Source organism: Podarcis raffonei, chromosome 12, assembly GCF_027172205.1.
Source record: "Podarcis raffonei isolate rPodRaf1 chromosome 12, rPodRaf1.pri, whole genome shotgun sequence".
Lineage (NCBI taxonomy): Eukaryota > Metazoa > Chordata > Lepidosauria > Squamata > Lacertidae > Podarcis > Podarcis raffonei.
The window spans coordinates 46,244,133-46,272,050 of record NC_070613.1 but is presented as its reverse complement, the minus strand read 5'-3'; the positions used below and the strand labels follow the sequence as shown (position 1 = coordinate 46,272,050).

Sequence of the window (27,918 nt, the reverse complement as noted above, 5' to 3'; positions counted from 1 at the left end):
ATGTTCATGCTCATTATGAGTTTTGCAACCCCTCCGACCGAAGCAGTGGGACAATTTTCAAAATCTGGCACAAAGTATGTGAAATGCTGTCTGCATGTTGACTTTTAAACTGAATGATGTCGTTCTGAATTGTTTACAGATGGCATACGTTAGGCATCACTAACGAATGTGATGTTCTTCTAAATATTGATCTAACCAAACCTGGTGACCTTCAATACCAATGGGAGGAAAGCTCAGCAATTCCCAATGATGGCACCATCGCGGCAGCTGGAGGCATAATCCGAACTTCAGAATGCAGCCCACCAAAAGGAGAGGTAATTAGAGGAAAGGCAAGTTAGGGACAGGGTCATGGACACTAACCTTATGCGGCTGAGGACACCTTGGACCTCCCCCCCGAAGTATGTGAGGACAGGGCTGAGTCCCCCCCAATCTTAGGGAGCCTCACAGCCTCCTCTCAACACGTGTGACATCACATGTGTGTCACACATGTGACCGCACACGCACATGATGAGCCCTCCCAGTGTCGGGCAAAACTCAGTGCCCCTGGATAGGAGCAAGAAAATGAGACAGGAAGATTAGATGACAAGTAGCTGAGCAGCATCTTGATCGTCACTTGGAACAGCAAAAGAAGGCGCTGGGAATTTAGAAGACAAGGTGAAGTATTATTACTATCAGGGGGTGGGGGGAGATTCAATCAGTTCACATTTAAAGGCAAACCCTACCTCAGAGCTTTCCAAACTTTTCATGTTGGTGACACACTTTTTAGACATGCCTCATTTTGTGACACAGTAACTCAGTTTTACTAGCAAACCAGAAGTTAAACTAACCTCTTTCCTGCCCCGGGAGGAGCGCAGGGAGCATTCACGCGACACACCTACATGTCATGACACACTGTTTGGAAAGCTCTACCCTACCTAATTAACACTTCCTGAAACAATGCATGAACTGAAACACAGCTATCCTTTGAAATCCCCACAACTCCAAATCTTGCATAGTTCTCCAGACAAATAATGTGTACGAAACTGCATTTATTAGGAGAGATTATGCATAAAAAATGTGTACATTAGTGAAAACAGCAACATACCAAATGCATTATACTGGGGAAATTGCTTTGCAAAATCGTGTATCGTAAGCAAACTATATTTCAATGAGAAATTTGCACTACGATGCTGACGAGTTTTCATGAGAAATTTTTTAAAATTGCCAACTGATGTGGAAATGTGGAAAACTGCACTTAAAGACTGGGAAACTGAACTTTAAAGAGTGGCAAATGTAAAACTGAGAGAAATCAGACATCAATTCAGATTTGCCCATGGACGCAGGTGGCGCTGTGGTCTAAACCAGAGAGCCTAGGGCTTGCTGATCAGAAGGTCGGCGGTTCAAATCCCCGCGATGCGGTGAGCTCCCATTACTTGGTCCCTGCTCCTGCCCACCTAGCAGTTCGAAAGCACGTCAGAGTGCAAGTAGATAAATAGGTACTGCTCTGGCGGGAAAGTAAATGGCGTTTCTGTGCGCTGCTCTGGTTCACCAGAAGCGACTTTGTCATGTCCGGAAGCTGTCTGCATACAAACGCCGGCTCCCTTGGCCAGTAAAGCGAGATGAGCACCGCAACCCCAGAATCGTCCGCAACTGGACTTAACGGTCAGGGGTCCATTTACCTTTACCTTTACGGACTACTAAGTGAACAACCATCATGTTGGTGTTGCAGACAGGTCCCAGAGAGATGATAGCTTTTTCAGACAGTTTAAGGTCTGAAAGCTCATGGTGTGTTCCCTCATTCCACTGTTGCTTCTAGCAAACTGGTTTTACAGGCAGTTTAGAAATGGGCAACACTTGTCTCTGGTGGCAAGAGGGGAGCCAAGGAATCATGTGTGTATATCATGGGAAGCAGCACCTCTTTCAGACTTCGAACTATCTTCAAAACCTTTGTCTGTCTTCTGTCCTATGTTTGCAACCCAAGAATGGTAGACAGATCTGGTACTGGAATACCAGTAGTGCCATTTTATGACTAATGGGAAAGGAAGTAAGAAACTGAATCATTTACACAAAGATCAACTGTCCTTGAATGTTTTTCCTGCACCTGCTTTCATGGGAATGATTTTCCAAAAGCACTATCATGAAAATAAATGTTGTTTCAGAAGAGGGCCATGGGGCTTGACTGCTCTAGTTTAAATAAATATGAATATCGGTTTCACCAATCATCAGTGTCAGAAGTTAAGCACAGTCAATCAGCAAATGTTTTAGAAAAAATTACAGTAAGAGCTTCTGAAAACAATGTTTTTGTTACCCAAGCTTTTGCACTCCATTCTTCACATACTGACCGTATTAGCCAAATAAGCATCTCTCAATAGAGTAATGCAGGTCAAAAGGAGAAGTAGCAGTAAAGTGTATATTAAACAATTTCATCTCATAGTTTCTCATCCTTGGAATTATGAGAAACTGCCTTTACCTGAATTACTGGCTGATCTACAGGAATAAAAGTTGATAACAGCACAATCCTATGCTTGCCCTGCACAGACCTACTGTGTTCCTGCTGCAGCTTCCTTCCAGGTGACAGCATATCTGTTTATATTTCTATAAACTCACTTCTGACCTCTGTGTGACATTTACAGTAAACCTGGACTTTCAAACAGCAGAGTTCAGGTTATATAACTTTCACTGGATAGATAATTCGAAATAACCTTATTGAAGGTTGATTTGGGTCTGTGTGGAGATGAGGTGTGCATTAAGCAAAGAATCTGTTTGAGGACGATTTGGGTCAGAATCAGTTAAAGTGTGATTTATGCTGATTTGTGGTTGCTGGGTATCAAGTGTGGACAGTACTATGCTATAATTGACAAGGGGTTTAGGTGTATATGACATGAACTGGATGGGATGGAGGAGAATGTGTGTGTGATTGGCCGGGGCAGAAGTAATGCTGAATGCTGGAGAACACTTATTTTGGCTTTAACATGTAAATAAGCAAAAGCTTTTAGCAACAAATTGTAGATAGGGCAGAGTGTCCCATCTACATAAAGTGTAGCGAACCCAGGAAATCCCTGACAGCAAGAACCAGGGTTTTCCTCTGCTGGGCAAAATGTGCATATGATTGTCTAATTAACAATATGCAAAATTATTTAAATTAGTTTTTTGTGGGCCTGTTTCCACAACCTTTTAAATACCTAGCAAAATGCCCCAGCTGAGCTGAAACTTATTTGACTGAAATCCACAGTGAAGCATTTATACAAAATTAGCATTGGAAATATGGAAATGATATATGCAATTATTGTAATGTGCTTGGCTATTTTGGTCTTATAATAAACTCTGAGGCTTGTCAGATGCAACATATTGCAATGTATTTATTAAGGAAATGAATTTTGAATGTTGTAACCGGTAGAGTATAAAGCAATAACAGAAGAGAAAAGTGGGATAAGAGTTTAAGGTACTAAAGCTCAGTGACTGACAAAGGGGAGTGATGAAACTTATTTAAAAGTTGAAAAGAAATGAGATGAAATGAAAAAACAATGATCTGGCAAAGAACCTGGCACAATTCCTAAAAGCCTGTGAAAGGAAGCAAGTATATTTATGCAGTGCTGAAATGGTGAGGGGGAAGGTGGGCGAAGCCCTTAATGAAATCCACAAGTCGAATCCCCAACTCACCTCAATTTTAGAATCATGGGATGGGTGCTCTGCAGCCTTCTAATAACTGCAGGTAACGTGACTGACCACAAAAGATATATGAGTTGTGCCCCCTCTGTTCTCACTATAGTTTGAACATTGTATTTATGTAAATATATGCAAGCATGGGTCAATCTTGCAGATATCTTGCAGACTCCGGTCCGCCACAGACTTGCCCCCTTGGGGATTTCTGGCCCTGCTAACTTTGTACTTTCCCGTGTGTGATCTTTGGGCAGAAGACGGTTCTGCCAAAAGACCTTATCCAATGGGAATAAACACCTTAGTCTAGCACATGAACTTGTGGGATTTCCTCTAGACAGAAACCAGCCCAGTATCAACCACAGAAAATAGGGGACTCATCCCTTCACAGACCACATGAGAGATGGGCGAGACAGCAGAATCAGGATATCTGGGCCCACCAGACCATGGATATAGGACATGGCTCAGCCTTAGGGCAAGTCATTGTGGGGTCTCAAATTTCACTGGCACCCTGTGTGATGCCAAAATTTGGAAGGCCTCCCATCATCACTTGCCTTCCATTCTACATTACAGCTGTGGCGCCCCTGAGGCCCAGTGTCACCAAACTGGAAAGGAAAAAGGTCACCAATTTCACAAAGTGACACAGAACAAGCACTGGAAACGCTACAGATGAGTTTTGTTGTTTTTTTCCCAGAGAAGAAAGACCCAGCTGTCACCGACAGCAGGCAGGGTCGGTCTGGAAAGAGGGATGACTTCTCCCCCTGGAAAGAAGGCCGAAGACTTCAGAGGACATGGCCTGATCCTTGCAGAAAGAGGCATCATCCCTATCAGGAATGCCCTCCAGCAGAATCTGGTAAATAAAGATTATACATGGACTATCTGTATTTGCATGCACAGCTCATAAATATATTTTTAATTGCCCCTCTCGTTTACAATGTCTTTTCAGCTGTGAAATTGATATGAATATAAACCAGCCCATTGCGCAAAATGTAAGAGTACATAGTTTTATATTTTCATTGCGAAATCCATTTCCCCCCACTGAGTCACTGTGTTGAAAAACTGAAGTGATTAGATACTGTCTGATTAGTCCAGAACGTAAACCTAGCAGATTATTTCATTTTTAGTTATTACTACCAGCAGAGCAGCACGTAATCAAGTGCAATGCTAATATAGTCCCCTCCATATCTACTAACCCCCCTCCCCAAAAATTTTAGTTTCATCCTCCTAAAGATACAGATTCAATGTCAAAAGAAATATAGCCTCCACTACGTTACTTTTATGAAAGAGGAACTATAAGTACTGGGCGTCAGGCTGCATTTGTTCTAGATGTCTTTGTAGTGGCAAAGAGAAAACCTATGTGCAAACAGCTGCTCACGCACAGGCTTTTTCTTAGCAGACTGCCACACTAATGTAGGATCCTACACATAGAAAGGGTAGCAATTATTTTGTTTATTTACTGCATTTTATTAGCTGCCCAATAGCTAACATTCTCTGGGTAGCGTTCAACATACAAGAAAAGCAAATTAAAACCATAAAATTTGGAAACAAGCAGCATTAAAACAATCCATAAAAGGCAGATGTTTTTACTGCCAGGGAAGGCAAGAGGCACTTGTGGGATTTTCTGCCTCAGGTGACAAAATAAGTTGACCGGCCTCTTGGCACTATTGTGAATGGATGCTATGAGTGCCTGGAGGTGGTTGGAGGATGGATGGTGGCTAACAGATTAAGGTTGAATCTTGACAAGACAGAAGTACTGTTTTTGGGGGACAGGGGGCGGGTGGGTGTGGGGGACTCCCTGGTCCTGAATGGGGTAACTGTGCCCCTGAAGGACCAGGTGCGCAGCCTGGGAGTCATTTTGGACTCACAGCTGTCCATGGAGGTGCAGGTTAATTCTGTGTCTAGGGTGGCTGTCTACCAGCTCCACCTGGTACGCAGGCTGAGACCATACCTGCCTGCAGACTGTCTTGCCAGAGTGGTGCATGCTCTAGTTATCTCCCACTTGGACTACTGCAATGCGCTCTACGTGGGGCTACCTTTGAAGGTGACCCAGAAACTGCAATTAATCCAGAATGCGGAAGCTAGACTGGTGACTGACCACATAACACCGGTCCTGAGAGATCTGCATTGGCTCTCAGTACGTTTCCGAGCACAATTCAAAGTGTTGGTGCTGACCTTTAAAGCCCTAAACGGCCTCGGCCCAGGATACCTTAAGGAGTGTCTCCACCCCCATCGTTCAGCCAGCACTGAGGGCCTTCTGGCGGTTCCCTCATTGTGAGAATTGAGGTTACAGGGAACCAGACATAGGGCCTTCTTGGTAGTGGCGCCCGCCCTGTGGAACGCCCTCCCTACAGATGTGAAGGAAATAAGCAGCTATCTTCTCTTTAAAAGACATCTGAAGGCAGCCCTGTTTAGGGAAGTTTGTAATATTTAATGCTGTATTGTTTTTAACACTTGATTGGAAGCCGCCCAGAGTGGCTGGGGAAACTCAGCCAGAAGGGAGGGGTATAAATAAATAAATAATAATAGTAATAATAATAATAATAATTACTACTACTACTATGTGCTGCCCCACCTCAGGCAGCAAAACGCCTTCAAGCCAGCCAGTTTCAAACAGTTACCTCACAGTGAACAGCTAAGGGCCTTATTTCAGACATTTCTAGACACCTCAAGGTTTTCCTTGCCCCCAAAATGGCTCCTTCCCTGGCCACTGCTGAAAGAAAACCAGCCATGCTATGTCATAAGTAACTTCCTGTTCTCTCATGCCTGCGAAGGATGCTTCCAGAGAACTAAAAGCTCATTTTGCTTTCTTTTCAAGTGAGTTCCGAACTCTTTGCTGAGCCAGGATGCTGCCTTTCTGCACAAAGCTACCGGAGAAAAACGGAAAGAAATGACAGCATGTCAAGGTGAGCTGGCAGTCGCAAAGCAGTCTTGCTTAGCAATAGATAGCTGAGCAGCTGGATTCTGCAGTCATGCTTTGCCTCAGTTTCAGTCTCAGGAGCCTCAGATTGTTCAGCAGTTCTCTCCCTTCTTATGTGAAAAGAATAAATCTCCATAATTGTTCTAGGTGGTGCAGTAAGGAATGAAACCATCCACAGCTAATATAAACCTGCTTCTTCATTTTTTAAATATTCAGATTTTCCATAAGCATATATTAATCTTGTGAATGAACTTTATTGCACATAACCAAAGGCCTTTGCAAAAAAAACAAAAAAAAAACCTCTCATCTTCTCCATATAGACAGCCTTATCTCTTTAATAGAATATAATGTGAATTTACGGTATCCATAAAATCCATCATAATTAAAATTCATATCTTCAGTATAATACACCAATACATTAAAAATTAGCATCATCCATTCAGTTTATTCTACACCAGTATCTCAGATAAAGCAAATCTACCCTAGAGTTAATTAACATTTAATTTTCCTCCCATTCAGCCCTGTCCTTAACAATATCACCCTTTATGTTAGGGCTAACACTTGCCAGAAAGTCTCTTTCTTGTAACTGGGCCCTCTCAGTCTCTACTTTGTTCGGTCCTCTGCCTAGGAGACTGCTCCAACAGTGCAGTCTTTTTGCTGGGAAGATGGTTTCACAGTCAAGTATTTTGTTCCATGCCTCTCCTTTCAAGGCTGCTGCTACGCAACTGGTGCCTGGAGGAGCAAGACCTCTCCTTCAGCTTAGCTGGATCTCCTTGCTTCTCAGCCATGCTTGCTGTTTTTCCTCTAGGATTAGTCAGGACACTTTATGAGAAGCAGAAGCCAGTGGCATTCCATTATTAAAAAAAAATAAAATCTTTCTAATTTTGAACCATACTGGAAGGGTTCTATGAAAGCCAGGGTGATGAGTGGACTTCACTCAAGGACAACCTGAAGAGATCTGTATTTTACACATGTGTTCATGGAAGTATCATTCTGGGGATTTACTGGAGATGATTGTACAGCTCTTGCGATGGACACAATTAGTATCAGTATTGCTGTGCCTATTTGGGGGAAATTAGTAAGACCCAACAAATGCCGATCTTTATGAATATAAAGTGTTTATTCACAAACAATTGTGGCTATGATATGCAGATAGGTGTAGATATGCCTTGTATAGAATGGTGCTTGGGAACAAGACAGAATGCTATGGAGGGCTAAATGTAAATGGCAGGAGTGTGGATTAATGTGACGGTTAGGCAATGAGATTAGAGAGCCATCAATAAACACCCAGGAAACTGGTTTTTAGGCCCAAGTGATAACAATGTGGATGAAGGGAGATTAGTTCAGTTCAAATATACATTTTATTCCTTTAGCAAAACTCACAAATTAGTCATTCAGCTTTGTTAATCTCCTTGTTTGACAGATGCACATTTTCAAGGGAAAAGTTAAAGATCAGCATTATAATTTTAAACTTAAGAACAAGCACTTAGAAGTCATGTATTTGTTGATTAACTACCCAGTTCAGCTTGGGGCGATGGACCTGGGGAGGAACAAGGATACCAGATACTGGGTTGAAGCCTGAACGCAATGTGACAAATGTGAGTAACACACCACTTTGAACTGCCCATTAATTCTGTATCTTTCAAGAACTGATCACAGTGATAAATGAAAACCCTCACAGGGAGTTTTAAGACCTCTGTGTTGATGTCTCTAGACCATGCGGCTAAACTTTCTTAATACACCGGGAGATGAGTGGGGAAAAAGAAGCCTATTAGTCCTATATATTATAATTTGAGAAAATAGATACAGGTGGTGAACATTTTAGGCTTGTCCAACTGATGCACGATAGCTGATGCGCAGGTCCTTTTGGACCTGGATGATGGCAGAACGGGGGCGCAGCAGAGCAAGAGGGGGTATAACTAGGCAGGACACACTCTGCATGCCCCACCAACGCACACAGGGGGCCAAGAAGGGAACCCTGCATGAAATGGTCACCGCCTTATGTAAGAGTGACCAATTTACCCTGCTGTTCTGATCCCACTCTTATATACTCCTTCTCTTATGTTCTAAACAGTCACAATTTCCACTCCATATCCATCTCTTTTTTCTCCCTCTCCTGCCTGGACAGTTTCTAAAATGCAACTTCCTCCCACACAGATTTTCTCTCTTGATACTGTAAAAGAACAAGTTGGCTGGCGATGCTTGGCTTAAAGTGTCACACGTATTTGCCTTCTCTTTAAAGATAGTGATTCCAGCAGATTTTAAAGTCCTACTAGTCAATATTAAGCTTTACGTGTATGTACTAAAGAGTCTCTCTCTCTCTGTATGTGTAGGGTAGAGAGGTGCCCACAGATAGAGAATACACTATGTATTCCTGATGCATTGCTAGGCAGGTACAGTCCAATGAATATATTATATTCCACGCAAATGAGCAATGGAAGTTTCTATCTGCTCTAGAAAAAAGCTACCTGATTAACATTTTAAGCCATGCTTGTTTTTAATATGCTGTAATGGGGGACGCCAACCCAGCACCCACAAAAGGCTTTCATGGAGCTTTTGTTTCAAAAAAAACAACAACAGTAAGTTTGAAGCAAAATGTGCAAGTACCCTTTAAGTTTCATATTGATCTGCACTGGAGCTGGCATGGTCCACAATCAGCACTACTGAGATCAACTATCATGTACCTCTTCCCATCCCAGAACTGTTTACATTATCTTATTAATTGTGTGTGCATTTATGTGAGATTTATATCTTACATTTTGATTAAATGAAGTCCATGATGATTTACAACAAATTAAAATCCAAAATTAAAGCAGCCTCTGTTCCTCTGGCTGGTGGCAGAAGCCAATATCCTTCCTAGGGATGCTCCAGAATTTGGTATGGTTCATTTTCAAGTGACCCAACCTGATTCACACTTCCCAGACTCATACTCAGATCAGAACACACCTTTCCCAATTTTGTGACACAGTTCTCAGTTCAAAAAATGTATAGAAATGCACATAAAAATGTATCTTGGAACAAAAGCAAAAAACAATGAGGCGGGGAAGAAAAATTCAGAGACCAAATTAAGAAACAGAAGAGGTAGCACATCTGAATTTTGAATTAGTGGTCTCTGCTGCTGTTAATGGCAGACTTCTCATACATTTCTACAGTTAAGAAACTGTCATTTAATGAAGCATTTTCTTTTGACTTAATCCAAGTAGTACCAACAATGTTAAGATCCTGGGTGTTACACCACGCAGTTATTTACTGAATCAACAGCTCATGGAAATTCAATTTAAATATCAGGTCTTTTGAGAAAATACCCATTGTGACTGCAGAGTACATCGCTGCGCATTGTGCCATCAGTAAAAAAAAGGAAAAAAAGAGCATGGTTATAAAAGCACAGCCCTGAATCCAACAGCTTCTCAGCCTTGACAGGTAGGTATTTTAGCTATTCATTTTCTCTTACTGGGAAACAGCTGCTTTTGGAACACAGATGCCCAGCTTCTGCAGGAGCTGAAGGCTAATACCTGTCACATGGATCAAGAAATGCAGCTTCAAAATAAAGGGATTTATTCTGTTTGTTGTTCAGTTATATCTTGCAGATTTTAGGTGGCTTAAACTAAAATATCAATAGCATCATAAAGCTATTAGATGAACCCAATATTAAAATCACAGTTAATCATCTCTACACAGACTAGAACAAACAATGAAATCCTCAGTACAAAGAGCATGAAATCAAGAGAAATGAATAAAACTATATGAATTTAAACCAGCCAACCTAATCCTTACAATTCTGCTGTAATAATACAAAAATGTGTTACATTTTATTCAGAAACCCCACGGGCTGATACTGAGGCTTACTTCAAATCTTAAAATTTACCTGCATGGAAAACTTTTCCAGGTAAGAGAACTACAGTCTGAAGTGACCCCGTCACACAGATAAGTAGACTTTTATAGAGAGAAAGGATGCTCAAGCATGCAGCTCCTTAACTGATGGACGTTGTTCAAGTTAAGTGCTTTAATACAGTTAACGTAAATTGTGACTGATTCATAAACATTATCATGCAACTTTCTTCTGTTTTACTGGTATAGTGTTTAACTAGGAACATGCCATAACCTTGATGAAGTCATGCAAAACTTCTCCTATGCTTTACAGTTTGGCCCAAACCAAAGAATTTCTGGCAATATAAGCATTAGATACTTAAAGCACTGGTCAATTTTCCTAGGCTGTCTCCTCTGAACAGTTGCAGTTTCTGTCATATTGATCTCTTATGGACTCTCTTAAATGGAGGGTGCAAAGGTAACATACAGAGAAAATGCATACAGTTTGTGATCACTTTAAAATCAAGTTTTGATTTTCCAACCTTTTTAAAAGACTAAACAGACTCCCCACCCCCGACCGAAACATCTTATGTCTCATTTAGCTTTAACTAGATGAGGAATTAACACAGAATATAATATCAATCTCTTACCGCGCTCCACAGGATCAGACATACAGAGTCTGCCTGTTGCATCACTGTCACTTTGATCCTCACATCCTATGGACAGATAGTTCAACGTAGTGACTGGCTGAGATTTAATCAGATGCTCTGCTGTCTGTTCATCAGGTTCCTTATTTGAAATGAGACAGTAAATCATAAGTGGTCACAATGAAACATATTCTGAATGGAGTAACAGCTGGAATTCTCATAAGAATTTTTTTGGTAATTATTATTATTATATATGCATGTGTGTGAACAGGGTACTGGTACTGGCAGCAGGCTGGGGTTAGTGCCAGCTTTCTGTATATATATTTTGCAGCACTATCAATTGAAGTTGCACATTTTCACCAGTTTGAGATAGTTTTAAGTATGGGGGCTGCATTAATTGGAATCTTATTTCAATATCCAGCCTCTATTGACTTTTTGTGAGTCAAAGACATTGCTATTTTTCTAGAAAAAGAGATGCCAGAACTCGCCATGAACACCTCCCTTGTTTTCTTAGAATGGCAATGGCACCCACCTCGGAGCTCCTAGAACTGAATTCTGGTGAGTTCCAGCTGAAAAAAAGCCCTATTCATAAAGAGCTAAGGATAAGTAGAGAAGACAGGGGGAGAAAACACTGTAGAAGTTGATGTCTGGGTTTTAGAAAATCTAAGCAAAGGCTAGAAACTTACATGAAGCACATCTATATTCACACGGTGGAAGTTATGGGATCTAAGCTCCTGCATTCTCTTGAGATTCTCTTGATATTTTTCTTCAGCCAACTGCCTGAAAGGAATGACAATACCGGTAATTCTACATCACAAATGGTAACTGAGCTAAGAACTTTCTAGCGACTTCCTTCAGCGTGATTCCTTCAAGCAAAAGGATTACAACTGGTATGAGAAATGAATATTAATGCTTCATACCTGCAGAGGAAAGAAGCTCCTCAAACTGGGCAGACATCTTGCAACTTTAAGGGGTGACAAGACAGGAAAGTCACCTTCCACTGACTTCCTTCTGCGAGGGGTTCTTAGGATCAAACCCAAGGTAAATCTAGCTCTAATGCAGCCTTCCTCCACCTTGATCCTCAGATGCTGCTAGACTGCAACTCCCATCATTCCTCATCAGTGGCCATGATGGCTGAGAACAATGGAAATAGTAGTCCAATAGCAACTGAGAACCCCCGGTTGGGGAAGACTGCTCTAAAAGAACACTAATATAAATAAAAGAGAGTAGTAAAGTGAGCAGTAATTCTATTCGTTCTATTTTCATACCATGGCAGACCCGGCACCCTGATATATTTCAGACCCTCCAAGTATCTCTATTTTCCAGGGACAGTTCAGGATTTACAGAAGCCATCCTGGTTTCTGATTTGATCCCGGAATGTCCTGCTTTTCCTTAGGACATCCCTATTTTCATTGGAGAAATGTTGGAGGGTATGATATTTAGGTATCTGTATCTGTGTCATCAACACTTCCAAATACATGAGAAACTTTTATACAGACAAGCACAGAGAATGAAGTCGCAACAACTGTCGAAGAACAGGGAGGACAAAATTGTTCTGGGAGCAAGCAAATGTCCCTCCAGTAACTGTGGGCAGTATGTCGGAGTGATCAGAAGAACCACAGATACCTTAAGAAATAGATTAAGGGGGAAAATGACAAGGAGTTTGGAGACTGCTGTTTCTCCTCCACAAATAGCTGTTATAGTTTGGGGGGGGAGCAAGGATCCCCTAAATTCCTGCGTGCCAGATCGTCTTGGATTTAGTAAAAGTTAGAATTAATCAAGGTTTGATTAAACTGTGCCAAACCCTGCTGGATTCAGCTTATATTAACAAGCCTGGCCAACCTGGTATATAGCTAGCTGAGTGCAGGGACATTGGAGGAACATGAAAATACCGTATTTTTCGCACCATAGGACGCACCGGACAATAGGACGCACCTTGTTTTAGAGGGGGGAGAACAAGAAAAAAAAATTCTCCACCTCTCTGCCCAGCGCCCCTTCAGCGAAGCGGCAGGAGGCATTGCACAGAGAGGGGGAGAATTTCCCCCTTTTGTTTTCCCCCTCTAAAACAAGGTGCCGTTTAAGGTGCGTTCAGTCGCCTTCAGGCAGCTACCTCGGAAGCCTGGAGAGGGGTGGGTGCGCAGCGACCCCTCTCCTCTCCAGGCTTCAGGTTCCTTTCGACCTGCTCCTTGGGGCTGGCGGGGGGAAGCTCACCACCAGCCCCAAAAAGCAGGTTGGGGAGAAGCGGAAAGGCGCGCAGCGGAGAGGCTCCTGCTTCTTTAGCCCCGCGCGCGCTCTCCCGGTTGGAGAGGTGACGCACGGCTATAGAGGCTCCTGTCATAGCCGCGCGTCACCTCTCCAGCCGGGAGAGGGTCGCGGGGCTATGGCTTCTTTGCTCCATAGGACACACACACATTTCCCCTTCATTTTTGAAGGGGGAAAAGTGTGTCCTATAGAGCGAAAAATACGGTAGATAACAAAATTCAATGCTACACAGCAAGGGGAGGGGAGCCCCCTCCTCCAAGTGTGTGTTAGTGGGCAGAGACAAAAGGGTTTGAAAAAGGTTTAGGATTTCAGTCTGGCATGATGTTTGAGAGCAGGAAGGTAAGTTTGTAGTTCACAAGCTGCACAGAAAGTGGGGTCAGAGCACCATGTGGACTGACAGACTGTAAAACGGGCAGAGAGCATGGCTTTTTGCTATTTGGGATGCAGGACTCCTGTATCTCCTGTATAGGAGAAACAGGAGGCCCTCTTGCTCTAAACCAGGCATAGGCAAACACCGGCCTTCCAGATGTTTGGGACTACAATTCCCATCATCCCTAGCTAACAGGACAAGTGGTCAGGGATGATGAGAATTGTAGTCCCAAACATCTGGAGGCCCGGAGTTTGCCTATGCCTGCTCTAAACTCCCTCCCCATGTAAACCATATATAATAAAGATACCACAATCTCCGCTGTGCCTCATTTCCAAATGACCCACAGACCCTAGGTAGTGCCTGGACCCCCTGGAATCTCACAACACTCAGAATTTGGGGTGGTGTGTAACATAGTGTTGGATAAAGCAGTTGCATCTCTTCCTGTACATCAAGGAATGTCCAAATCTCCAGTTTGGGGGGGGCATTTAGGAGGCTGACATGAAGATTGTGGATAGTAGACCACAGAACCTTTCTGGAAACAAACTAAATGCTTCCCAAACAAATTGAGACACTGAAGGATCTCCTTTTGGAGGCTAACATAACACTGTGCTTCTTACTTTAGTTTCTGCGCTGTCTCGTCCGCAATGCTCAGCTTTCGCAGTCTCATTCGTTCACGCGGTGTCATTTTCTGCACTTCCGAGAGGGCCCTTAGAGTTTGTAGGTGTACTTTTTTCTGCCTGAAGGGAGAAGGGTTAGAACTGAAACAAATGTGTGTGGACATTTGCTTTCAAAAATTCAAATGAATAGTCCTGGGCTCGAAAAGCCGAAAACAGGACCAGCCCCAAGACATTTTGATGCATAATGAAAAAAACAAGATGACAATTCTTTCCCCCATTCCAGGAACAAAAACTGACCAAGCTGACACAGGGTCAGGAAGAAGTTGTGGGGTGAAGCTGGGCTGGCCAAGGACCTGCTGAATCCTAAACTGGTGTAGCTACCAACAGTGGGTTATGCCAACCTTCCATTGCAGCCAATACAAGTAGAGGAATACTGCACTCCTCTATTAAGCTCTTCTGGTCCCCGCAAGGAATTGGGATGCTCCCTAACTTTATCTGAATCTAACCACTCTCATAAGATTAATGGACAAGATTTAACATATATATATTTCCAAAAGTCTCATTTCAAAATAAGTACTTTTGAAGTTTGAAATAAAAATAAAATAAAATTCTGAATGGTGCCATATTTCTATTGTGCATAGATTTGTTTCTGCTCTATTCTGTCAATGATAGGTTTCAGTACTGCGCTCTCAAGAGTTGGAAAAATGCAATTAAGATACACAGAACATTAGCACGAGAAAGCTCTAACTGCATTAATTTCAATACCACACTCATTTTATAATTAAATTATGTAAACTTAGACCTTTGAACTCACTTCATTGGACATGAGTAATATTCATTATTTCCTTGAAAAAGAACAAAGGAATACTCCTTGTGTTTTAATAATAGAATCAAAAATGAAAAGGCGTATTCGTGATCACACTGTCTCAGCTGACCTCATTATCCCGTGTACCAGGGTACTAGCTTGCCAATGACTGTGAAGCTCAAACTGCAGTATTTCATTAATTATTTTCAAACGTACAATAAGGGCATTAGTAAACAGCCCTCCTTAATGAGAATGAGCTGAAACTGGAGCAGATAGATATAATCTATTTTAATTAAAACCCTTTATGGTAAAAAGCCAGCCCTTCTAAAAGGTCCTAGTTCTACAAAAGCTTCCAATTGCATCCTGTCTGAGAGCACTCCATCTCTGCTGAATGCCACAAATTATGTATCAACCCTTCTGAGTACAGGGGGGAAGCCTTGGGAGAATGGATTGTCTTCCATCAACTGGGCTTGGGGCCCAGTTGTGCCCATATTTGTCCAGGCATAACCCAATTTCTGTGGTCTATGCTATGGTAAGCTGTAGGTTAGATTAGTGCAACACATTAGATGTGGGGCTATATCTGAAGGCAGTTCAGAAACTTCAGCTGGTGTAGAATTCAGCAGCCAGGTTGCTCATTGGGGCAAGATGGTTTAAGCATGTTATACCAATCCTGGCCCGAACGTACTGGCTGCCAATTAGTTCCCGTGTCCAATTCAAAGCTTAAACAGCTCAGGACCGCAATACCTCAAGGACTGCCTCCCCATATGAGCCGACCTGGACCCTGCAATCATTATCTGAGGCCCTTCTGCCTGTATTAGAAAGTAAACTGACACTATGTTAAGATGACATAGACCTCCTTGCACTTTAGTGAGATATAAAAATCAAGATTTCTAAGCTGAACAATGCTTTCCGTCTTTGTTGACTTTACCCATCTCAAAGAAACATACAGAAATGCACTATCTAAGTATAATAAACATTGATTATGGCAGACAAGAGAACAGCAAAGAAAGTAATTTCCCCAGCAGTGAATGTAACAGCAGTTGATTAATGTAATAGAGCAGCAGTAACCACAGGGAAAGAAGGGAAGTAGATCCAATAGAAACCAAAAGGGGTAAGAATTTAATTACCAGCTTTGAAATTTCTATTCATCATTATACCATTGTGTTCTGCTATTGTTCCTATTAAATCAGCTTAATACACGAATTATGTAAAACAGAGTATGCTATTTACATTGGTTGAAAATAATACACACAATTATCCTTTCTACAGTAATTGGAAATCAGCATCTTACACACCAGCACAATAAATGGTGCTGTTAATGCCTGCAGGATTTTGAGAAGAACTTTGATGGGGAAAGTGTGTGTGTGTGTGTGTGTGTGTATATACACAGACACATGTTGAATTTGTGTTGAATCTATTTCATTTTTCAGTCTAATCTATAGCCCGGTTTACTGCAAGGCAAAAGTAGACAACCCTTTTAAATTAGTAACAAGTTTACATTTTCATAAGGTTTGGGCACTTGGAATACAAATGGTTACCTAAAAAAAATGTGCACAATTCTTTTCTCCAAATAACCAGTGCACTGTTAGCAATTGACATCACAACCATATCCAAATCTACCCAGAAGTAAGCCCCACTGAGTTCAGTGTTGATTGTTCCTAGGTAGGTGTAAGTGAGTGTAAGATTGAATAACTCATCTATTTTTTGCTCCTCTTACATAGCCAGCACACTACTACCCTTCAGATTACAACCCCCATCAGCATTGCCAGTCAGCATTGCCTGGGAGTTGTGGTTCACAAGATCTGGAGGGCACCATGTTAGCTACTCCTGTTGTTCCCCCAAAATAATTCCATACTCACACAACATTAATGATATGAGCGGCTTCTTCCTGAGAATTAAGCGCTGGGTCCTTCAGAGTCATATTTGTGAATTTACACTTCATGTTCTACAAGAGACAACAAAGCAGCCATAATTGCAACCATTTATTACCGTGAAGTGTGCAGTGCCTTTTTGCTACTTTTACAAAACGCGCACAGTGTGTTCCATTTTATCAGGCTGCTTCAGCCAGATTGACCAATTTAGGCATCCATTTATGGAGTCTCAGGACTCAGCTGTACAGCTGCAAATAAAACGTTTTAAGTGTGTTGTAAAGTGCAATACGCAAATGTGAATCAGATGGCAATGGTGAGCTATGGCAAACTCAACATATTTTTAAAAACTTTTTTTAAAAAAAGTGTTTCCCCAGCATTTTATATATGTGTGTAGATTCAGCCTCAGTCTATCAGAGGTACAGTGTACCAAAATTAAACTTGGTTACAAATCATCCTGACCCCTTTCCTTCTACAAGACAAAGATAAAGGCAAATGGAAAGCATACCATTTTGGCTCCTTTGGTTTTTGAAGTGCCTGCACCAGCAGGAAAAAAATATTGGGTTATACCCAGACTAAGTAAGTTGAATGCAGTTTCTATCAAAGTCATAGAATCATAGAGTTGGAAATGACCGTGAGAGTTGTCTAGTCCAGCCCCTGCAATGCAGTAATCTCAGTTAAAGCATCCATGGCAGATGGCCATCCAACCTCTGCATAAAAGCCTCCAAGGAAGGAGAGTCCACAACCTCCTCAGGGAGACTGTTCCACTGTCGAATAGTGAGTCTACTCTGAGTAATAGTGGGCACCACCACCTGTTATGCCGACTCTAACAACATGAAATGAAATATATATCCTTCCCCATTTGAACACAGAATGCTCTGTTCAGTATCTTATACAGAATGACTTAGATTTAAGTCCCATATTTCAGTGGTACATCTGTGGAAGTAGGCTTGTTACTGTTTATTTGGTCTTTAATACAGCTCATTCTTTTCAATGTGGGTGACAATCTCAACTATTAAGTCTACTGTCATTTCATTTCAAATACCTGTAATTGATCACGAACGTATGGAATCCTTAAAATCTCTGCAGCGGATGGCCTCTGTGAAGGATCCTTGCTCAGCATGCTGAAATATTAATGATACGAAATGAAATCTGTTCTCATGCAAACTATAAAACCGCTGTGGGTGAAACCAGCTTGAAACAAAAACAAAAAACCCACCTGTGCAGCAAGGTCTTAAGTTCCCTTGGATAGATGGCTGGCAGAGATGGTGCTTCACCTTCCACAATTTTTAAAACAATGGACAAAAAATTGTGACCAGTAAATGCATGATCCAAACAGCACATCTCATACAAAATGCATCCTAGGGACCTGAAAGGAAAATAAATGAAATGAAAGCAAATCAAGGACAAGAAAATTCTAAATTCAGCATCTGGTGACTGCTTGCAATATTGCTGCACTTTAATCCTGGTCATACAAAACTATGAGCCCCTTTCTATTGAAAATGAAACACACTTTAATCTCAGTGAAAAGCCTGTTCTTCCATTTCCACAGGGTTCATAACGTATAATGTAAGTGATATAAAAGAACAGAAGGTCATAAAAAGTAAGTGTTGCCTTGCCATGACCATATTCAAGTTGCACTTCCCTGCAGGATTAATCTTGGGAGCGTGGGTGGAGAGACTGCTTGCAAATGTGTAGGCAAAGCAGGCTGAAGACAGAACCATTTGGGTACCTCCCAGTTTTTGCCCCTGTTTAAAAAAAAGTTTTCTTAAAATAAGAACAATAAGAGGAAGAATGAATATAAAAATAAAACTAATAGGGTATGTGAAACCAACTGCGGGAAACTGATTTTACAGGATATAAGCTCTGAAACCTACCAAGTGAAGGGATGAGGGAAGGAGAGAACATGTAAGTACATATGAAATATTATGAGGCTGATTTTTTTTATTTTTGCAAGAAGTTTTTAAAAAAAACTGTTAGAAAATAATAGTTCAAATTATCAAACCCCCAGGAAGTGAGGATCCGATGAAAAACCAGGTGCTGGGGCTGTGGCAGGGCTGCTTTAAATCCCCTAGGAGTGGACCTAAAGGAAGTCTACCTGCCCTGTCAGGCCTGCCCCCAGGCCAATTTGAAGGCAGGCTTGAATCCGAAATGCCAGCCGGTGAGATGAACTTGAAGCTGCCCTCACCAGCTGGGCAGTCCTTGGCACCAGGGCCCTGTTGGGTGAGGGTGCCAGGAGGCATTGCCAGCCCGCAACACAGCTGCACTCAAAGGATAAGCGGACATGTCCTTGAATACCTTTATTTTTGCAATAGATACATTTCAGCAACATGGAAGCATATTTGTTCAAATAATTTCATTTCTTCGGAGAAAGGAGAGATAAGCACACAACCTAAGCACAAAGTAACCTAGAAGCCAGTGCTGTCTCCAGCATGATCGTTACGATTAAATGAAAGATTCACGTGAAACAGAACGCTGCCTGCTTACCAGATATCTGATTTTGTGTCATAACCCTGGTGTTGCAGGGCCTCGGGACTCATGTAGAAAGGCGTCCCAGTAAAAGTAGTTGCTAAATCACAGGATCCCATCAAGAGACGAGAAACACCAAAGTCCCCTTGAAAAATATTTTGAAATATAGTTACTTGAAGGGGAAAAAAGGGGGGGGGGAGCTAAATGACATATTCTAGCCTGTGCTATTTTATATCTATTTTAATTAAATATGCAGCTCAGAGAGTTCATAGGCATGGGCATATCTTCTCACTTTTGGTTTCTCTCTAACTCTCATGTTACCAGCCTTAAGTTCAGTCCTGCACACTTCCACATCAGTTTGCAATTTATTTATTTTTACAATGAAGTCTTCATAAAAAGCAATCAGCATTTTAGTGCAATTTTTTTTCTAAATATAGTACATTTTCCAAAGCAATTTCCCTAATATAATGTATTACTGTATATTATTTTCAGTAATATATGCTTTATGCCACTTTATCCCAGCATATTCCTTTCCATACACATTACTTGGCTAGAGAACTGCATTGCAAAATTCAGAGAACTGCCAATTTGGATGATTTTGGCTGCTGAGTGGCAGTGATTATCTAGGGTTAATTTTTCTGTTATGCTAGCATAGTGGACACTATGCACCTTAGAAATAAAGAAATATGTATAAGCAAATTGTAAAAAAGTAAGTATTCACATTTGCTGTTGATGGTTGTCACATGATTACATGCACCTGAATAGTTCCAAGCACTACACATGCACAGTGCGACCCAGTTCACATAAACCATGGCTTAGTGCAGATGCACAAATGTGCAGGCTCCCAGAGAGATCATGGCTGCTTTGCTCTTCCTCCGGCCCTGCTGCTGCTGTGCTGCTGTGAGCTAAGCCATGGTCTGGTTTAGCATGTTGACCAAATCTGATCTTGCAGTTTGTTTCACTCTAAACTAGGCTTCCTCAAACTCAGCCCTCCAGGTGTTTTTGGCCTACAACTCCCATGAACCCTAGCTAGCAGGACCAGTAGTCAGGGATGATGGGAATTATAGTCTCAAAACATCTGGAGGGCTGAGTTTGAGGAAGTCTGCTCTAAACCATGAGCTATAACCAAGGTTTATTCTATGGTTTAACATTCATGGTTTGTCTGGAGTGAGATAACCCACAAGCCTGGATTTGGACAACATGCTAAGCCAAACCATGGCTTAGCTCACAGCAACCCAGCAGGAAGAGGACAGGAAGAGGAGCAAAAGAGCTGTGATCTCATTTCCAGGAGCCTGCAAATTTGCACTAAGCCATATTTTGGCTTAGCGTTATGTGCAAATTGAACCTATGAGAAGTAACTGTGGAATGCACACTGGATTCAACTATACAGTACAAAATTTCATGCAGCCAGAAATCATTTCCATGGCACACAGACAAACCACATGAAACTTATTTAATGGGGCAGAGGTTTCACTGGCCTGTATGAGGAGCAATAAGGCTGCACCCCTCCACTGATCTCTCAATGCATCCAACATCTGCATTAGCATTCATGTGCAATGCTCTGTTACACACAGGCATTGTACAGATATAACCAGACAAAGATAAGCTTTCAGAAACTTCTGAATAGCATTATGTGATATATTTATCATTTTAAAAAATATGGGCTACAACAGAAAAAGATGGACTGCAACAGAAAAGTACCATTTTTAAAATGGAAAGAGGGGTATAGATAAGGTGGGAGGAACCCGCTCCCTGTCCCAATATGCTTTTCTCATCAGTGAAGCTCTCATACCAGGTGTACTTGGCCAGGAGAAATGCTTTGGAAGACAGGGGCAGGTTCTGCACTCCCTGCACCCAACAACCTTGGCTATTGGCTGGGGTCCCATCTGACATCTGCCCTGGGCCCATTTTTGCTGGTGTTCTACTGAGTGCTAGGACAGCTTGGAGTCTCTCTTTAAGTTTCCTACAATGTCCTGGAGCACCCTCAATGCAGCATCATTCCATGACCTTGTTTAAGCAGAAATGTTACAAAATAATAAAATCACATTGAAAAACATCTTACCAATTTTAAGAAGGTTGTTTTTCAAAAAAATATTCTTCGCTTTCAAATCTCTGTGAAGTATTCGCCTGAATATGAAGAGAAATGAAACTATTTCAGTAGGATGAAAAAGTTAATAGCACATCTTACAGTCTTTTAGACTATGTGAAATGTACTCCTTGCTCCTAATCACCTAACTTTGAAGTGCAAATGACACTGAACACATTTACTATCACTAGACATACTTCTAAGCAAACATGTATAGGACTGAGCAGCATGTCAAATTTACTTCCAAATATTGGCCACCAGAAACCCCTACAAGAAAGTGTGTCTAACATGAATGAATGAATGAATGAATGAATTTATTATTTCGGTCACAGACCAGTTCCAGCCCACACACAATATCAAGGAAGTCATAAAACAAGATAGGGATACATTTGAATTTTCAATTAAGTATAACAGGGACAATACAGATATAGCAACAGTTTAAAAATATATAAATTAAAACTTAGTCACCAAAATATAACCTAAAATTATCATTTAAGGCCTTAATCATTATGATAGCACAGCTTGTTCCCTAGGTTTTATGGCAATCGCACAGAATTTGGCTACCCTTAACATGATCTCAGGATCCTTGTCCTCTACCAGGGATTTTAGACATTGAAGTTTGGATTCATTTGGAGATTTTTGCATAGCAGGGGTAATAAATACCAAGCGTATTCCATACAAAATCAACCGGAAACTGCATTTTAATCATAGTTTGAAAAGAAAGACTGCTCCTGTGAAAACGGTGAATGAAAGGATATATATACACATTTAACATGTGCAGTAGTATCTTCTTTGCTGCCAATCACCATAATCTACCAATTTCATACAGGGATTAATCACAATGGAGCAGCAGATAAAAATGCAGCCCTTTGCCATTACGGATCTGTTTCCACTGAAATTAACAGGACAACCCACAAATGCAATAGCTTTGTGAGCCCTAGTTAATAGAGATTGGAGTTTGCTATATCACAACATGTAGTGGAGACAAGCAGACGGAACACAAGTCTGAAAAGTTGTGTGTGTGTGTGTGTGTGTGTGTGTGTGTGTGTGTGTGTGTGTCTGATAGGGTTCCAATTTCTGATTTAGCAATGGAGCACTGTCAGAAAGAATAATCAGGGCCCAGAGGAGACACAGAAACAATGGACACTGTAAGAGGCTGTGATATTTACTACTTTCACAGCAGATCCTAAACCCCAGAAGAACATGATATTCCTGAATCTTTGTTGCTCTGGGAACTTCTCTCTCTCTCTCTCTCTCTCTCTCTCTGTGTGTGTGTGTGTGTGTGTGAATAATTCAGATTTTAAAATTGCCCATCTGCTCTTCAGCAGTATACCCTCTTTTTATTTGGCTCACTGAATGGCTGCAAATATGGCCCAAGCCATTTAGGGCTCATAGTCAATGCTAGCACCTTGAGTTGCACATATAATAGCATTCCTATGCTTTCTCTGATAACAGTGTGCACCAAGAAATCCAAGACCTGAAATGTACATATTAATTATTAAAGATGCTCGCAATTAAAAATGGATGATGCAATAAAAAAATGAATATGGAAAAATAAAATTGTTGAGTTGGCAGCATGTGACCGGGATAGTACTATTAAATAGTGGTCACCTTGAAACCATCAAAAGGTGTTTAAAAATTCATTGCTTCGGTCACTAAAGAATTAAACAATCATTTTTAGAAAATTTAGTGGTTCATATGATCAAAAGTATCTTTTAAAATAACCCATGGAGATTTAAATATTTTCTTGCCCTGTTTTGCAAGAATGATGATGGTGTTGAGAATTCTGGGAACAGTACTATACTACTCTGTGTGGAACTTAAAAGTCAAAACTTGAAAAATATACTCCCATCCATCACACATTAATAGCCCTATTCCAGGAGGCGGAAGAGAATTTTATATCAAAGGTAAGTAAAGGCTAGTCAGCAAGTTTTAATTTTCACTTTAATATTAGCAAGCAAGAGGTGCAAAATGTGCTCGTTTATAACCATTTCAAAGCAAATGACTGTACCTTTCATGCATGTAGTTGACTCCAAGTAACAACTGTATAAACCATTCTACTATCTGGCTTTCAGGAAATACTTTGCCAGCTTCTTTGTACTTCTGAATGTTAAAGTCGAGGTCTCGACCCTGAAATGCAGGAGCAAATTTACAATCAGAAACATTAAATTGCAACTACATTAAAATTAATGGGTGGGAACTGCTATCAACCTGAACAGAGCTAAGATCCCTCCAGTTTGATGAAAAATGCTTCAGGGCTGAAGCTGTGGTTAGTACATGTTTCTGTAATAGTTTTAGTAACACAGATGTTCTATGCAAATCAAAATATTATCATGAAAGCTTTCCTTTTAAGTCTAAGGCCAAAAAACCAAACCAAACTAAACTAAACTAATAACCACAAGATTTGTGGTGCTAATTATTATGAAGTTGCCAAGGTTCTTATGCCAAGCCAATAATGATTGTCTTGTGAACCCTTGCTTCCTAACCTGTGGGTTTTTGCAGGTAACCAGCATATCCATGATAGAGATGGCACTATCCTGGTGTGCAGAAGACCATCATGAAAGCTACAACATGTAAAAACCCACCACCAAATGATTTCTATGCAATATTACACACATTTCCCCATCCACTTTTTAGGAATATACATTCGGCAGAAGTAAATGAAGTCCCACCTCACAGTATTCAGTGATGATGCAAAAACTCTCTCCTTCTACAAAGCTGGTATAAAATTTGACAATGGCTGGGTGGTCTAGCCTGGACAGCAATTGCGCTTCTAGATTTGCCTCAACGGTTTCATTAGGCTTGATGTCTCCCACGGAGATCTCTTTCAAAACTTTCCTGTTGATAGAAAAAGAGAAGGAAAACATAATGTGGATTGCTTTCACACTAGCCCTTTTCTCTGGGATTGCTATTTTTCGTTCATGTGCTTTTTATAGAGGATACCCTTGATGTCAGATTCTCTACAATACCTTTCTTCCATGCTTTGAATTGCGATAATTTCTTAAACAACAGAATACCTGTCTGAACAGGCAATGTACTATCAAGCCCTTTCTGGGGTCTTGTGCGTTTAATTTAAAGTTTATGGTTTGAAGGTCCTATCAGTTTTATCACTTTTGTCAGTTTCTGACTTCAGAAACACAGGAAGCTGCCTTATGATGAGTCAGATCATTGGCTCATCCAGCTTAAAATTGTCTACACTGAGTTTTGTGAAGGATTGTGAAAATTATATGATTCCCCACCCCCCATCATGGCAGTAAAACCAGCAATTGTTATTATTCTCCATACATGAAATAAATTCATTAACAAGAAAAACCGGATTTTTAAGGACTCAATCAAAGTTTAAGTTGCTAATTCTGAGCAGTGAGAATAAATGCTTACTGGAGAGAACTTGTAATATGCTAAGGAGATTAACTGTGCAGCAGAATTCTTATCAAGGCAGATGGAAATATAGACTTAGAAGAATTTGTGGAAAGAAGTAGCGCTGCAAATGGCAAGTAGCTCTTTCAGGAATTATATGCCTTAATCTTTAAAAGTAAAGCTTTTTAAAAAATTTGTTCAGATGGTAAAGGTAAAGGGACCCCTGACCATTAGGTCCAGTCGTGACCGACTCTGGGGTTGCGGCACTCATCTATTGACCGAGGGAGCTGGTGTACAGCTTCCGGGTCATGTGGCCAGCATGACTAAGCCGCTTCTGGCGAACCAGAGCAGCGCACGGAAACGCCATTTACCTTCCCGCCAGAGCGGTACCTATTTATCTACTTGCACTTTGACGTGCTTTCAAACTGCTAGGTTAGAAGGAGCAGGGACTGAACAACGGGAGCTCACCCTGTCGCGGGGATTCAAACCACCGACCTTCTGATCGGCAAGTCCTAGGCTCTGTGATTTAACCCACAGCGCTACCCGCGTCCCAGATGGTACTTTACTCCAAAAAGGCTGAAACATATATATCCCGTTGTAGGTAACAAATGCTTGAGATGTGGGAAGATAGTAGACATACTGCATGCTTGGAGGGTGGGGAAGGGATTTATGTTTATTAACAGGTTCTAGGAATTAGTTTGGAGAGTATTGAGGAAATGACAAATTATTTTGCTTCGTTACATCAAAAAGAAAAGCAGTAAACCAAGAGGATGAAGAGCTGCTTATTTATTTACTTAAGGCTCCCAGAATGGCAATTTGCTAAAAACGGAAACAAAATGTATCTTCAAAATAGAAAAGGTTGCCAAGCTAGTAAACGTTTTATTGAAAAGTGCTCATTGTACTTGCAAATGCACAGCTTAATGTGAGTTCTGTAACAGATAATCAGAAACATTTACTATGTTTCTCTTGAATAAAGCAAACATGATTTTTTTAAGAACCCAACCCAGAAATAAATATATATTTTTCCTGTGCAAACATTATTAATGGTTTGTTATCGTTATTTAATGAAAGCGCAGATAAAGAGCCAACCAAAATTTCTGCTAAGTAGAAGTTTAGCAAAAGAACTGCAAACTACAATTTCCCTATGTATTTTAATCAGGCAAGTAATCATAACATAAAGGATAATGCTGCTTTATATCATAGTCTGATGAGTTTATGTATGAAATATTATACTGTACTAGGGTTTTAGAAGAGTAAAGCAATGTATTTTCAATATTTTAAATCAATCAAAAGGTAAATTTCAGCTCAAGTTGTATGATGAGATCATTTCATATTTTAAACACCACTCAGTTATACAATCACAGCAATAGAAATAATAATAAAGGAAGCACAAATTATTTGTTTTGAAAAAATGAATTGTCATAAATCCCTGTAAGGTATTTCCTTACAAACATCACACATCAGTTACCCAATAACAGAGCATACATTTTCTTTCTTTTTATGCATACAACTTGCCTAAAACCCTTCTGGAAATCTTATAATAAAACATGGAATTCGCTTGTCTACATCGTTGCAGACTTGCTCAGTGATGTTAAAATAGGTAATATCTACAGCAATCTTCTCATCTTTGACTTGACACCATGACATTTCTTATTCCTGCTCACAGATCATGTCACTAAACTGTCAAACAGAATGAGTCTTCTTTAAATATCACTTAATACAAGATCTTTATGCACCAAAAGACAGCAATGAAAACCTGACGCACCAGGACAACCTGTCACCTAATTCACTCAAGTGATTTGGATGCTGCCATCACCTGTCAAACAACATGACAAATGTTTATCTTATTAAAATTCTATCACTGGATAGCAAATCAAGAGTCTGTACACTTATAAATTAGCCCAGTTTTCTGCTCCACAATGGTACTTCAATACCAAACTGACAGCTTGTACTATCATCAACTGGAAAAAACATTGTTATGGTATCAGAATTGTAGTTACTTATACATGCAATCTGGGACAGTTTTATGGGGTAGCTTACTTCTGCTGTGTCTTGAAGCAGTAGAATGTCCCAAATACTTCTATTGTCTCAGGAGAACACTTTTTAATCTGGTTCCCTGGACCATTTTTTGCCTGTAAAACCACACAGAATATTTTTACTGTTTACACTAATCAGAAACTAAGACATAAGACAGTTGTTGAGGGTCTTTTTTCTAATTCAGTGCATCATGGAGTGCCCCTCAATAAAGCCATATGTGTGGCATATTGCTTGAAAATGGTGTGGAAAAAATTTTTACTACTTCAGTTGGTAAACATTGGTCACATCTGCACTATACATTTAAAACACTCCTATACTACTTTAATTGACACCACTTCCCCTGAAGAATCCTGGGAACTGTAGTCTGTTAAGGATGCTGACCTCATTGAGCTAAAATTCCCAGCATCCTTAACTACAGTTCCCAGGATTCTCCCTATGTGTTAAAGTGACATAAGAGTGCTTTAAATAAAGGGTGCAGGTGTGACAGTTGCCTAAGGCAAATAAAAGGTAAAAAGAAACCTGCCCAGTTTGTAAAAATCAGTTCCTTTTCTTGGGATTTTCCCTCCAGGTGCTTTTGTTTCCCCCTGAGGTGCTTTAGTTTACAGAAATAAAACTGTAAATGTTACGTGGCTAAAAACTGCAGACGTTGTTCACTACCACATATGTCGGTGACAATAAATTAGAAGAATTGCACCATATGTCTACTGTGTAAATTCTGCAACTGACAGTGCACCTAGTTCAACTCTGTTTTTTCATACGAAGTTAAATATTAGTGGTTTCATTTATTTATTTAAAACATTCACAGGCTGCCTTTTAATAATCACAAGAATAGAAAAACATAACCAAAGTCCTCCATCCGTTAATAAAGCCAGCAGTAATGAAAGCATACATTCAGCCCAGAAGTAAAATACAATTTGTAACTATATCTGCAAAATATCAGCAGCAGGAAAAAACATCAGATAATACGAATAGGAAGGACAGAACAGCTTTCAAGTGTGAGAAATCGTGTTAGATCTTATGGAACACAAGAGATCTCACCT

General features: G+C 40.7%; 1 protein-coding gene and 1 long non-coding RNA gene across 9 annotated transcripts in view; one reads left to right on the top strand and one right to left on the bottom strand.

Moving 5' to 3' along the window:
* Window positions 1-27,918, bottom strand: part of NEK11 (NIMA related kinase 11) — a 79,949-nt gene that overhangs the window by 23,486 nt on the left and 28,545 nt on the right. For 6 of the 7 annotated variants that reach the window (XM_053410643.1, XM_053410642.1, XM_053410641.1 and 3 more), the window contains exons 3-12: window positions 24,157-24,322; window positions 23,496-23,614; window positions 21,461-21,525; window positions 19,417-19,543; window positions 18,149-18,298; window positions 17,975-18,053; window positions 16,921-17,006; window positions 14,257-14,376; window positions 11,694-11,787; window positions 11,011-11,149 (exon numbers count right to left, since the gene is read on the bottom strand). In XM_053410643.1, the coding sequence (XP_053266618.1) occupies window positions 11,011-11,149; window positions 11,694-11,787; window positions 14,257-14,376; window positions 16,921-17,006; window positions 17,975-18,053; window positions 18,149-18,298; window positions 19,417-19,543; window positions 21,461-21,525; window positions 23,496-23,614; window positions 24,157-24,322 (1,145 nt within the window). Of the gene's footprint in view, window positions 1-9,939; window positions 10,066-11,010; window positions 11,150-11,693; window positions 11,788-14,256; window positions 14,377-16,920; window positions 17,007-17,974; window positions 18,054-18,148; window positions 18,299-19,416; window positions 19,544-21,460; window positions 21,526-23,495; window positions 23,615-24,156; window positions 24,323-27,918 lie in introns of those variants that run through there. The other variant, XM_053359088.1, reaches the window with a different exon arrangement.
* Window positions 161-10,433, top strand: LOC128398257 (uncharacterized). 2 transcript variants are annotated; one of them, XR_008327078.1, is made up of 6 exons: window positions 161-314; window positions 4,331-4,489; window positions 6,452-6,539; window positions 8,074-8,151; window positions 9,842-9,973; window positions 10,371-10,433. It is a non-coding gene; the product is annotated as an uncharacterized LOC128398257 (long non-coding RNA). The 2 variants fall into 2 exon arrangements; XR_008327077.1 differs by having other exon boundaries at window positions 7,977-8,151.